The sequence below is a fragment of the Nothoprocta perdicaria genome, unplaced genomic scaffold (genome assembly GCF_003342845.1).
Source record: "Nothoprocta perdicaria isolate Ctin4 unplaced genomic scaffold, notPer1 scaffold_439, whole genome shotgun sequence".
NCBI lineage: Eukaryota > Metazoa > Chordata > Aves > Tinamiformes > Tinamidae > Nothoprocta > Nothoprocta perdicaria.
Window position 1 is genome coordinate 17354 of NW_020455687.1, and position 13226 is coordinate 30579.

General features: G+C 58.9%; 1 protein-coding gene across 1 annotated transcript in view; it reads right to left on the bottom strand.

Moving 5' to 3' along the window:
- Positions 1–813: 813 nt before the first annotated feature.
- DTNB (dystrobrevin beta) overlaps positions 814–13226 on the bottom strand; it is a 127503-nt gene continuing 115090 nt past the window's right edge. The window contains exons 19-22 of the mRNA XM_026046342.1: positions 7859–8009; positions 4649–4738; positions 3275–3328; positions 814–994 (exon numbers count right to left, since the gene is read on the bottom strand). Of these exons, the coding sequence (XP_025902127.1) occupies positions 990–994; positions 3275–3328; positions 4649–4738; positions 7859–8009 (300 nt within the window). The 3' untranslated portion in view covers positions 814–989. The remainder of the gene's footprint in view (positions 995–3274; positions 3329–4648; positions 4739–7858; positions 8010–13226) is intronic.

Sequence of the window (13226 nt, forward strand, 5' to 3'; positions counted from 1 at the left end):
TCCCCAAAGGTCATTTCCCCTCCTCCAAAGGTCACTTTCACACCCCTCAGAAGGAATCTGACCAGGATAACCTTTGCAAAGGAGGGGCCCAGGGCTGGCACGGTGGCACTGGAGTGGGAATGCCCGCCAAGCCAGGGGCAGCACCGCCCTTATGGACAGACCAGAAAGGGGTCTCGGTCCCAGAAACACCTTTTTTTTTTGGCCTCTTTTGCGAGAGGAAACCCGGCAGAGGTTTCTCTCCCCTTTCCCAGGTCGTCTCTTATCCCCCTTGGCCGTGCCGGCTCGGGGGGACACAGGGAGCTTCTCCTCGCGGCAGCAGCGCCGGGGGCTGCCGGCCGAGCCCCCCTGCTCTCCCGCCGGGGCTGCTGGCCCTGGCCCTGAGGCCTTCCCCCTTCTAGAGTTACCGGATTGTTTCCCAGCGCGGGCAAGACTTGAATTTCCAATGCAAAATCCCCAGCCAAAGTGCCCGCCGCTTTGGCRTTACCCCTGCCCAAGAGCAAAGCGGCAGCCAGGCACAACAGGGGGGTTCTGCTCGGCACGGGGGCTCCAGAGGGAATTGGGCACGGGGTTGATGCCGCTAACGGGTCCAGCGGCTCCCCGTGCGCTCCCGGCGCCGGCAACCCGAGCCCGTTTGGGCACGATAGGCATCGCGCCGGCGCGCCGGGCGCATTGTCCCCGCGGCTGCGCCCGCGCCTCCGGGACCCTCATCACCCGCCCAGGGCACACGGCGGGTCGTTATCCCGTGTCGTGTTTCCAGCGCCGCGTCCCGGAGCCGCTCCGGCCGCAGCGGGCGATGGGGCGCAACCGGCACAAGCAAACCCTGTCCTGGGTGCTGCTGGTTACGGCAGGGAGGGTCCCCACCCTGCAGCGCTACACAGGGCACCCGGGGCTCAGTCGGCTGCAGTCTGTACAGCGCAGGGCTCGGTGTAACGGGAGCGGAAGGGGCGTCCACACTCACCCGCACTGCGGTGCACTCCGTGGGCCTCTACCTAGCCTGCGGCACAGGGAAAGCAACACGTATGAGGCGGGAAACTCCACTCCGTGCAAGATCAAGCCCCMCACCGCCCCATCCCCGCTGCTCTCATGAGCCCCCTTGCAGGGCTGCAAGCGCATGGAGAAACATCGGGGCCTTGGGATACTTGGAAAAGTCTCCTTATATCCTCCCGGTCCCAGGGAACAGCGTGGAGGATCCCCTCCCTCAGCCTGCTGGCACCCCAATGCAGCCCAGTCCCCACCAGCCCTGTGCCAGTGTCGCCCCCTGACCAAGGAGCGAGCCRTGAGCAAGGATCCCGGCATTTTTCCAAGGATTTCCAAAGGGGGCAACCAAACGGTGCCAATGGAGGGGCTCTCCCGCACCCCAAACCCCACATGGACAACGTCTTCCAGGGTATTGCCTAATTTGCGACGGTGGGGGCAGAAGACAGAGCCAATTTGGAGTGCTCCTCAATTATCTGATCCTATTTAAGGGTATAATGTCCCGGACGGGCATGGGGGTCTCGTGTGGAAGCCAAGGAGCAGGACTGGCCTTCCTGGGAGCCCTGCCCAGCTCCTCGCACTCCCCCCGCCCCTAATTCCCATGCCGGACACATTTGGAAAAAGCCAGAGCGTCATCTCCTAAGAATCTAAAATATTTAACATAAGAGGCTGTTCCAGGACAAAGAGAATCCTGCGATTTAAAGCCAGTGTGATGCTGCCTTGAAAAGCGTTGTTCGAGCTGAGGTCAAACTTACTCCGTATGAACTCAGCATTTCCAATACTGATGGAAGAACCGTGGGGAGAGAGGGCACCTGAGAGCTTGCTGGGCAGGGAAGTGCCAGAAAACAAGCTTTTTTGGGGAGAAACGCGAGCCGCTTTCCGTCATGACAGCCAGAGGGAAAACGTTCGCAGACCATCAGCGGCACAAAAAGCATCAAGCGTTCCCGCCTGCTGGAAGTGCAGCTGGCTCAAGCCCGACAAGCGCTGGGGCCGGTGTGTCCCCACCCAAGGGTGCTGGGTGCGGGCAGGGTGCCCAGGGCGGGCGGGGGTCCCTGGGCTCCCGCAGCGCTGCATGCGGAGCGCCCCTTCGCAGCCAAGCAGCGGCCATGCAGGGGTGTCCATGCAGGGGTGCTGGACGGGGGCGCTGGGACCTTYGCCCGGTGAGTGCACGTGTCCGCGGGCGCCGCGCCGCAGCGCTCRGGAGCGGGCACCCGCCTGGCGCCAGCCGCCCAAACCAGCCGTGTTTGGGGCGTTTCTGCTGCGTCTGCGCTAGCTGCAGCTGCATTCCCTGCAGCACTCGAACTCCTCCTCCGGCAGCACATCCCAGCTGTCTGTGCGTGGCCTTTGCAATGATGTCATCACCACTGCAATGATGTCATCACCACTGCAATGATGCCATCACCACTGCAATGACGCCAACACCACTGCAACGACCTCACTGCCATTGCAATGACACCGTCATCATTGCAATGACATCATCACTGTTGCAATGACCTCATTGCCATGGCAATGACACCATTGCCGTTGCAATGACCTCATCGCCATTGCAATGACCTCATTGCCATGGCAATGACACCATCATCAGTGCAATGACCTCATCACCGTTGTAATGACATCATTGCCATTGCAGTGATACCATCGTTGTTGTAATGACCTCATCACTGTTGTAATGACCTCATCACTATTGCAATGACCTCATCACTGTTGTAATGACACCATTGCCATTGCAATTACCCCATCACCATTGCAATGACACCATCATCATTGCAGTGACCTCATTGCTGTTGCAATGACCTCAATGCCACTGCAATGACACCATCAYCATTGCAATGACACCATCATCATTGCAGTGACCTCATTGCTGTTGCAATGACCTCAATGCCACTGCAATGACACCATCAYCATTGCAATGACACCATCATCATTGCAGTGACCTCATTGCTGTTGCAATGACCTCAATGCCACTGCAATGACACCATCACCATTGCAATGACACCATCATCATTGCAATGACCTCATCRCTGTTGCAATGACCTCAATGCCACTGCAATGACACCATCGCTGTTGCAATGAGGTCATCACYGTCGCAATGACATCACGGCAAAGGCCAGCAGACATGCCGAGAGCGCTCCCGGAGCACGGCAGTGGTGGGAATGGGTGTCTGCAGGTGCCGGCGCTGCAGCGGCAGCGGTGTTGGGGGGCTGCTGCAACCCCGGGCCCTGCACTGAGAGCCCCTGGGGACTCGGAGCCACCAGCACCAACGGGCTCTTACAGCCGAGCACCCAGACCTCCGTTTTACCTTGGTCCTTCCCATTCTGCATTGCTCCTCTTTCCTCTTCATCTTCTTCCTCTGCTTAAAAGAAATGAAGAAAATAAAAAATCATGAGACAAGGGGGTGAAAGAGCAGGAACTTCGGGAACTTCCTATGGGAGGGAGAGGTGGGATGGAGGGCAGGAGAGCAGGTCCCAAGCACAGCCTGGATGGAAGCCACCGTCCTTCCCATGGGCACAGCTCCTTTCTGGAGGGTCAGATGCCACCGTCCTTCCCATGGGCACAGCTCCTTTCTGGAGGGTCAGGAGGCCCCACGTCGCCTTCATTGGGTGAGCAGAGCTTGCAGAGCGCTCGCTGCAGCTGCCCCTCTGTGCACTGCAGCTGTGCCTGTCCCATGCACAGTGTCCCCGTGTCCCCGCGTGTCCCATCGGAGCGACAGGAGCAGCACCCACACCGCGGACAGGAAAGCTGGGCTTCAGAGCCAGGCTGGGCTCGAGCAGAGGAACAGGAAGGTGGCTCATGGAGATGCAAGGTGAAGATCCTGCAGTTTCCCCCCATCGCAGGGCGTTCGGTGACACCCAAGCTCACGGGAACGGTGGGGCCGGCGCCCGGTAACACCCAGCCTGGGGGACGGTGGATCATTATATCTAACTGCAGRTTAGGAGGGTTTATGGCCGGGCTTGTATTTATGGAGCAGCGAGCGGGAGCACAAGGGCACATTCCTGCGTGGATGGCAGCTCCCATCCGGGGCCCCTGCAAGCAGGKGCCCGAGCAGCCCCACGTGGCACCCATGGGTGCACGCAGGGCCTCCCCAGCCTCGGGCACCCGTTTCACCTCCCGTTGGGTACGAACGGTGCACGGCTGCAAGGAAAGGCTTTATGAGCTCGCAGCGCTGCAGCGAGTGCATTTACTGCTCTGCAGCAGAACAGCAGCCTGGTTTACAGCGAGGGCTGCTGCTCTGCAGCCACGGGCACGCCGGCAAGCGTGGGGGCAACAAAAGGCACCCCGCTTTTACCATGCAGCTCGGGGAGCTGCGGGAGGGGGTGCCGCGACGGCAGGCCCGGGTGCAGCGAGGGCCGGAGGAGGCGTCAGCGAGGAGCAGAGTGCCCAGCTCGGGGCTGAATGCAGCATTCCTGAAAGCGGGAGCCGCCTGGAGCACYGAATATGCCCTATTTAATATTTATTCCAGCTGGAGCTGGGCTCATGTGCCTTGTGCTGCGTATTTGGGACTATAGCACCTAATGGGCATTCACTTCAGGGTCTGGCATCCTCGGGAACGCCAGCCGTATAAACGACTTTTCATCACTGAGAAAATAAAGGGAGCCCCTAATCCTGTTGGAAAGGYGGTTTTTATGGCAGATGAGTGCGGGGACGAAGGCTCGGCGCTCCCGCCGCCCCTTACCCGAGTGCAGCTCCTTCACCAGGGACGACACGGTGTCCGTGATGGAGTCGGCGGCCACCAGCAGATCGTCGCGCAGGTTCCTCCTGGCGCCTGCGGGAGCAAAGGGGGGGCACGGGGTGAGCGGGGACGTCCCGTGTCCCGTGTCCCGTGTCCCGTGTCCCRTGTCCCGTGTCCCATGTCCCGTGTCCCGTGTCCCGTGTCCCTCGCGCTGCAGCCCCGCCGGCCGCCAGCCCCAGCACCGCGCGCTCGCCCGCCCGGGATGCTCCTCAACCTGCACGCGCCCGGTGTGATTTACGGGGGAAAACGGCAGGATGAGGCCCCGCAGCTCCGGATTCCGGGCTCCCGCATGCCGGGAGCCCCCACGGGGCACGGAGCCGTGTGTCTCGGTGTGGGAGGCAGGAGGAGGCTGGCACGGTGCAGGGCTGCAGCACGAGCCCTCCCCTGGCATCCAATTATTGCATTAGGGGAAAACATGGGAGATTTTCATCCGGTTTCCTGTGTTCTCCGCTGGCCTCGAATTTGCCTGATTTTTGCCTGATTAATGTGAAATCGCAGTAATTGTGCAGATTGCCTTTCCGGAAGGATCATTCCAGGAAACTTATTACGGAGTCTCCAGGCCATCTTTATTTGCTCTCAGGTCTCCTTGTCTCGCTGCGGAGAGGCACAAGCGGCCCCGCGGCTAGCGCAGGGGGGCTGCAGGGTGGGCTGCCTTTGCATCCCACCAAGCCCAAGGGACAATTTCTTTCGTCTTTTCCAGCATTTTCTTCTTCCAGCGATTTCTTCTCCAGCCAAACAGCAGCAATCRCCTTCCCGTTCGGCGGTGACCTCCGTATTTGAGTATTTCGCCAGGAATATTGGGAGAGAAACCTTTCAGYGCGGCACCACCCTGTTCTCCTTGTGGGAGATGATGGATAAGACGTCACCTCCGGAGGGATTTTCTTTAGGGCCACCSTGTCCAGATCCCTGCGGAGCTTGTGGGACGCTTGGGGCTGGCCAAGGGACTGGTCCCCATCAGCGCGTCACCTCCGCCAGGACAAGGGGACAGACACACATCTTCCCTTTCCTCTTCCCTCCCAACGTGCCATTTTATGTGAATCCAGCAGATGTGGGCAGGCCAGCAAATGCAATCAAACCAGGTGTAAAACACGTGAAACAAGCAGCACTTTKGGGCAGGAACCTTGTCCTGCAGGCATGGTCCTTAGGTGCCGTGCCCAGCGTACCAGCGGCACCCAGGGGCCGTGCCACGGGTGCTGCGTGGGTCCCGAGCCCGCCCTAGGGAGTCGGACGGGACCCTGACGCATGGGAGCAATGCAGGGGCCCGYGGGGAGCCGGCGGCTCCGCGGAGCAGAGGCGGCTGCGGATGGACCCGGGGGTGCCACGGAGCCGCGGGAGGARGAGGAGGCGCCGGACCACCCACGGCACCAGATGGAGCCGGGCTGCTGGAATGTGGCGGCCGCCCCCCTGGAACGGCCTCTGGAAGCGCTTAGGGGGCTGTGGAGCCACTGGCAGGTCCGGGCCGCTCCGACCGGGCCGCTCCGACCCGGCATCCTTCCCATCCCGGCTTCCTTCCCACCCCGGCTTCCTTCCCATTCCGGCTTCCTTCCCATCCCGGCTTCCTTCCCACGCCGGCTCCGTGCTAATTAGAGGTGTCCCCTGAAGCAGCTGATCCTCTGCCACTGCTCCGGGCTCTCTTCCCGCACCTTCTCCCGCTTCCCAGCCCGCGGCAGCTGAAGGCAAATTCCTGTTGGGAAGGCGCTTGCTTTCCAGATGCAGCGCCAGCCCCGGGAAGGGCATCCTCAGGGTGTCTCTCTTGACAGGACGACCATCCACCCAACAAGATCTCCATGGAAAGAGGAGTGTTCCCAAGGACCTGGCAGGACCCACCTGCTGGCTTGGGACAGCAGGACATTAGGGAGACGGTGGATTGCATGGATTTCCTGCCTTCCCTTCCCTTCCTGACAGTGAATTGCGGAAGAGGAGCAGGTTTCCACCTCAAGGAATGTGGCCAGGGAAGGTCCACTTGGACAACCAGGACTGAGGGCAACTTCAGCTAACAACCGGTTGCTGCTCAAAGGGGAAAATAAAGCGGATTTGCTCCRGTGGATGCTCGGGCCCAGGCGGGAATGGAGCTCCTTGTACCCAGTAACCCAGGAACAACCCCGGTGGTGCCGGCGGTACCGGCGAGGCCGGCGCCTCCACCCGCCGCTTCTGAGTCCCCAAGTTGGGAGTTCTGCACCCAAACGGGCCCAGGAGATGAGAAGCGAGCACAAAAGCGGAGCCGCTCCRGTGGCGAGGGGAAGGCGGCGCGGGCCAGCGCTCCTGCTGAGCTGCACTCTTCCCAGCACGAGCACAACCGGAGCAGGTAGCAGCCAAGAACAATGAATTTCCACCTCCCTCTGCCGTGGAAAGGCTCCCTGAAGGCAAAAAGCGCTCATGTTTTGCCAAGCCTCCCGAGATCCTCCCGAGAGCCCAGCCTTCGCTTGCCTCCTCCGGCATTCCCGCAGAACCAAGCGGCCGCCGGCCTCCGATTCGGGAGCACCAGCTCCTGCTCAGCACTGGCTTCAGCAAGATCCATTTCCCCGGATTATCCTCAAATTTTGGAGTTCTTTCGGAGCCCGAAATGGCTGTGCCATGTACACATTAGCTTCTTCTTTGGAAAATAAAAAAGGTTCCTGAAAATCTGTATTTTTTTAAGGCAGCAGCAGCTGAGTACAAGCTCGCACTGCCTACAGCATCGGGGTAGGGACGTGCGTGCCGCCGGCTGCTCCGGTTTCCCCGGCAGCACCGGAGCGGGCACCGCAGGATCCCGGCCCCAGGATCCGGCCGGGAAACCGAGGACCAAGCGCAGCGAGGAGCCGCTAAACCCCGCCTAGGCAGCGCTGGGAACGGCTGCTTGCAGAGCAGCTGGCCAAAAAGGGCTTTTATTCCCTATTTTTTATGAGGGTTCCTTTCTCAAATGCAAAGGGGAGTAACATATAGAAAGAAAGTGAGGTCTCCAACTCTGCTCTTGCAGCTCGCTGCATGGCGATGCCGGGTTCACCCACGTGGGTTTTCAATATAATCAACTGACTTGCAGGCATAAGCTAGCGAGACGGGAGGACGCTCTCCTTGGAGAGGAGATTGCGACGGCGGGAATAGCTCCATAAAGCAGCGGAGAGTGGGAATGTGCCCCCCAAGCCGCCGGTCCTGGGAAGGGGTGCTGGTGCTCACCGTGCGCCGGGGCGTCCTGCGCGGCGGGCGGCTCCGGCGGCGCGTGCGTCGGCGTGGAGGACGGCGACCTCACGGGCATGGGCATGGGCATGGGCACGGGGCGGCCCGCGGCGGGCGGCGGCGACGAGGGTGCCGAGCCCGACGCCTGCGCCTGCGGGGAGACGGCGTGAGGTGGTTTTGCTGCAAGGGAAACGGCTTCTCCAACGCATTCGGCACCGAGCGATGCGCGCGCAGCAGCGGCGGCCGCGGAGCTCTGCGCTGTGCAGCTCCCCTCGCCACTGCCCAAACACCAATAATGCAATAAAACGATAATGCAAGAATATAATTAACAATAATACACATGTAGATGCACCGCAAGAAGATGCCACCAACTGCTCTGCATGGGGAAAAACCCCTAGGATGGATGGAGATGGTGAAGGAGCCTCCTCCATGCAGCCCGTTTAGGGACACCTSCGCTACGGTCTGAGGGACTCAATTTGGATTAGCTCAGGAGCCAATAATGACCTTTGGGAAAAATAATAACACAATTGTCTGCTATTAGGTGAAACAAAGGAATTATTAGGCTTGGGTACCTAGCAAAAGGAAGGAAGGAACAGCGTTTTGCARGGTATGGCAGCATGCTTGGGGTGCGAGCAGCAAACCTACGGCCAGAGCTTGACCAGGCACACACAGGCCATGCAAGGGGGTTATTACCATCTCTGCAATGAGTTTGCAAATCTACTSCTAAAGTCGAGGTTTCCTGCTGTTGTGTTTTCTTCCAGAGGGTCTCGGCAGCTGTTCTCCAATACGGGCAGCAGCGGCTTCCCAAGCAAAGGTGCCCCGGAGCCTCCAGCTCTGCTGGGACGGGCCGCACCGATGCGGGTCCYGGGGACCTCAGAGCCCACGTGCGTGCTCGAAATGTGATTTATGGCCTGCTCTGCTGTTCCCACCTGCGCGCTGACACCGATTGCAGGAAAGCTGCTCGTAAAGCATTACTCGTTAGCGCTGATCCCCCCGGGTTCACCGCAGATCCCGGCCACGCTCGTGTCAAGCCCTGCCCCGTAGCGACGTCSCAGGGGCTTTGGGGCAACCCCGGGAACCGGGTGCCGCTCGGGAGCCGGGCAGGAGCCTCTGTCCTCTGCCAGGGCTGTCCTGGAGGCCCGCGGAGCTGCTAAATGCGCCGCGCGGAGCTGCTCGCGGGGCACACGGCCGCTCGGAGCCCCATCAATAATGCAGCGCTTTCCAGAGCTCAGCAAAGAGTCTCGCCGCGCCGGTCCCTGCAGGGCAGGACGGAAAATTATATCCTTGAGATGGCTGCTAATTAAAGAGAGCGCACGCGCGGCCCCGCGACTGCATCTGCCTGCACCAAGAGGTAAAACCCAGCCTTAAATACGGCCTGAACGTGCACTAACCGTCAGCAGTGCCTGGATTAGCTCGGGCCGTGGAGAAGGAGGCCACGGCCAGCACGTGGAGGTGCCAGCTGGATCTGGAGCGGGTCCGCAGGCTCTGCAGCAATTCCCTCCTTCCCTCCCAAACCAAGTGCCACTTAGAGCAGGGGAAAAAGCCCAGGCCTAAAGCGGGAGCTAAAACCAGAGCCCAAGCACCCTAAACAGCCACATCCAAGGCAGGGGCCGAGGTGGCAGTCCCCTTTCCCCAAGGCGCTAGCAGGAAGCGTTTCACGTTGGGGATTTGTCACCTGCTGGYTATGGGACCTCGGTGCACGTTGCTGCTCATCACCTGAGACCTGTTTACAGCGGAGGTGTGAGAGCGGCTAGAAAATGTCTTTTCTAATTCCTTAAGAAATCAGAGGGATTTCTTMTTTGGAAAAGTGAGAGCTCAAGTAATGGCATAAGGTTCGTTACCGACCTCTCCCCCTAGCAAATCTGCCTGGACTATAGATGGCCAAGTTTAAGCCGAGGAGTCAAGCTCAACCTCTTCCACACAGTTGTCCACACAGGGCTCCTGCAAATGGGATCCTGGGAGCAAAAGGAGACCTTGAATCCTGGAAACCTCCATCCTCATGGGCTGAAATCTGGGAGCAGGTTGTGGATTATGGAAAAAAAAAAAAAAAGGTGAGTTTGTTTGGTCTACATTGCTGCTCAAATACCAAGGTAGGAAAAGGAAGAGTAGTAGGCAGAGCCATCTTCACATGTGGGCTGCCTTCTTGGCCGAGGGTGGAATGAAATGCAGCCGCAGAACCACAGATTGGCTGGGGCTGGAAGGGACCTCTCGAGATCACCACACTCTTCCACCAGGAGACAACTGAGTCCTGAGAGCAACTTCATTAAAAAGAAAAGAGGAAAATGGGAAGTGTTCTAAAATACACACATCTTTCCTAAAAACTTCAGTATGAAAAGACCTGTTTTCACTGGAACATAGCACGCTGTCGTGCATCTCTCCATGCATCCATCGCATGGAGGCAGCGGCAATCACCACTGAAAGGACAAGAGTGGCACCGAGCGCACGGAACAACCAACCAGGAACTCGGAGGAGGAAAGGAAGGACGGAGCGAATCTGCAATGATGCATTCCCAAATTGCTGGAGCCATCAGGGTGGGTGCAGCCTCCGTGCCCATTTCCAGGGACTTTGGGGCGTTGGGAGCCGCGCACGTTGAGGAGCACGTTGAGGAGCACGTTGAGGAGCAGGTTGAGGAGCACGTTGAGGAGCATGTTGAGGAGCACATTGAGGAGCAGGTTGAGGAGCAGGTTGAGGAGCAGGTTGAGGAGCACCTTGAGGAGCACGTTGAGGAGCACATTGAGGAGCACATTGAGGAGCACGTTGAGGAGCACATTGAGGAGCAGGTTGAGGAGCAGGTTGAGGAGCACGTTGAGGAGCAGTTGAGGAGCACACTGAGGAGCACGTTGAGGAGCACGTTGAGGAGCACATTGTGATCATGTACCGCCGAAGCAGCAAACAGGGCGGTCTGCAGAGACGGGATGTTCTCCCCGCGAGCCGGCACACAAACAAGCACTCGGAGGACGGGGAGAGGGGGTTCTCAGGGCTGACGTGGCTCTCTAGTTCCTGGTAAGCCCTGTTTTCCTCTAATTCCAGAAAGAAACCCCAAACAACGCAAAATCAACCTATTTTGCGTCCTGATCTCTCTTGTTACGCTCACACGCTGCCCACGCTCCCGAACAAGGCTGTTTTCTCTCTGCTTCCAGCCATACGAGGTCCCACGGCAGAAACGTCGTACGTGGAAACGGCGATGCAGGAGCTCTTGACAATAATTAAGATGCATGAATAAAGCAAAAAGACGTCAGGATGCACGAGCTGCCTTYGACGGGGGCTTCCTCTCCATTAGTGCTATGGACACTGCTCCAGGGCTCCTGGCCACACGTGGCCTATGGGGCCTCCAGGGAGACCTGCAGCTCCAAGAAGCCCGGGAGATCAAAGCCTTTGGTTTGATCTTTGGCCGCCGAGCACCCAAATGATCCCAGGAGGAAAAGGCTCCCGCCCTGGAGGGTCACGTTGCCTCCCGGGAGAGCAGCAAAGGCATCTGGTGGCCACTGGCAAGCGTGGAAGCAGAAGGACGCGGCGATCCCGAGGCGCTGGGGCGCGATGGCCCGGAGCAGAGGWTGCGGCGGGAGGAAGGCCCGGGTTTGATCGCACATGTGGGCTAAGTGAAGCGGAGTGGCGCGGGGCGACGACGGACGGGCTCGGGAGCCGCTTCCACGGCTGCGTCCGAAGGCACCGCGGAGGGCAGAGCAATAAACGAGGCTCGCAGCCTTCCTGCGATGAAGACCGCAGGCGAGGAGGAAGGGGGCAAGGTCGCAAACCTGGAGCTACGGCCGTGCTGGGGGGTTGAAGGTGTCGGCGTGGAGAGCAGGCGTGGGGCTGCTCCATCCACGGACACGCTGCTGCCCCGCAAAGGGAGCGCAGACGGGTCGGCATGGGAGCATGAAGCCCCATCCCAACCCGTTGGCCAAGGAAGAGCCAAGCGTGCAGCCACGGAGTGTAAAACCCCGGGAGGGGACACGTTCCTGCTGAAACGGCACCAAGGAGGACACAGATGATGGATTTCAGCTCGGGAAAATAACTCAGGAAACCTCTGACCCAGCACCTGAAATGTTTGGGCGCTGACTTAGATTTATTGGCGCAGGTTTATCGAGTCTTATATACACTAGTTCGGAGGTTTAGCTTAACAGAACCGTAGTATTTCCTGAAAAATCTGCAAGAGGGAAAGCTCTGGCCCCTGCATCAAAGAGAGCTGAGCAGAGCTACAGGAAGACAGGACCCTAATAGCTTTTAATAGATACACAAAGCGCTCTCCAACCATTGCTTTCCTCGTCACCAGGGTTTGCCTGTGGTCAAATTTCCTACAGCCATCACAACGGAGGAGGGTTGTGAAGGAGAACAGGATCCCAAAACACTGAAACTTAGGCAGGAAGGGACCCCAGGAGGGTCCAGCCCAAAGGACCTTGTTCGAAAATGCACCAACATGGAGATTCCACCATCTCACCCGGCRACCTGCCCAGATTTTCACCTCTCTCACGGGAACGAGTTTCACGTTTTTCCCTTATATCCAGGCAGAATTTGCCCCCCTGTGACATTTGCCCAAATGACCTAGTCCAGCAAGAGCCCTGTTCAAGGAGAAGGTTGGACTAGAGACCTCCAGAAGGCCCTGACACCCAACGCTGATAGAACTTCACGGTTCTAATTGATAGAACTTTTTGGTTCTATCAATGTTTCACTGAGAAAAATTTGTTCTCTAAGTAACAGACATTTAACTCAAGACTTTTTCTTCAGTAAGGAGCAGAAGGGAGCTGCAGATAAAAGCCATGGTGCATAGACATAAAACCAAAGATCCAACGTGGCTCAGATGAGCGAATTAGACAAGCAAACATCTCATCATGCCCCGAATAAATTTATTCCACGAAATTTGGCAGAAAAAGAGCGAAAGTGGGACTCGGAACACATGAGGTGTTCTCATGCTCACTCCTACATCTGTTGGGCAGTGAATGAAGCAAGCCGGGCTGGGTGAGCGGGCACCCGAGGCAGAGCGCGGGGCTGCTCTAGGAGGCCAAGCGGGGCCGGGCTCAGCASATGTGCTCGGCGCGCGGCCGGCTCCCTCTGCCCTCGTTGGAGGTGACGGGACGGCGCTCGAGGCCGGCGTGCCCACGGCCAGCGCCGCGGCTGGGCGCCTGCAGAAGAGCCTCYGTGAGGAACCGGAGCTCACCGCGATGCTGGAGCCACTTTCCAGCCTCTCCTTGCCCATGGGCGCTCCCTAACGATTGGGTTGCTCGCTCCATGGCCACCCTGGCCTTGCTCGAGCTCTCCTCCCACCCAACCCGCTCACCAAACCTCATGTAGAGCAGGAAAGCAGAGCAAACCTGGAGCAGGAAAGCAAGGCAAACCTGGAGCAGGAAAGCAAACCTGGAGCAGGAAAGCA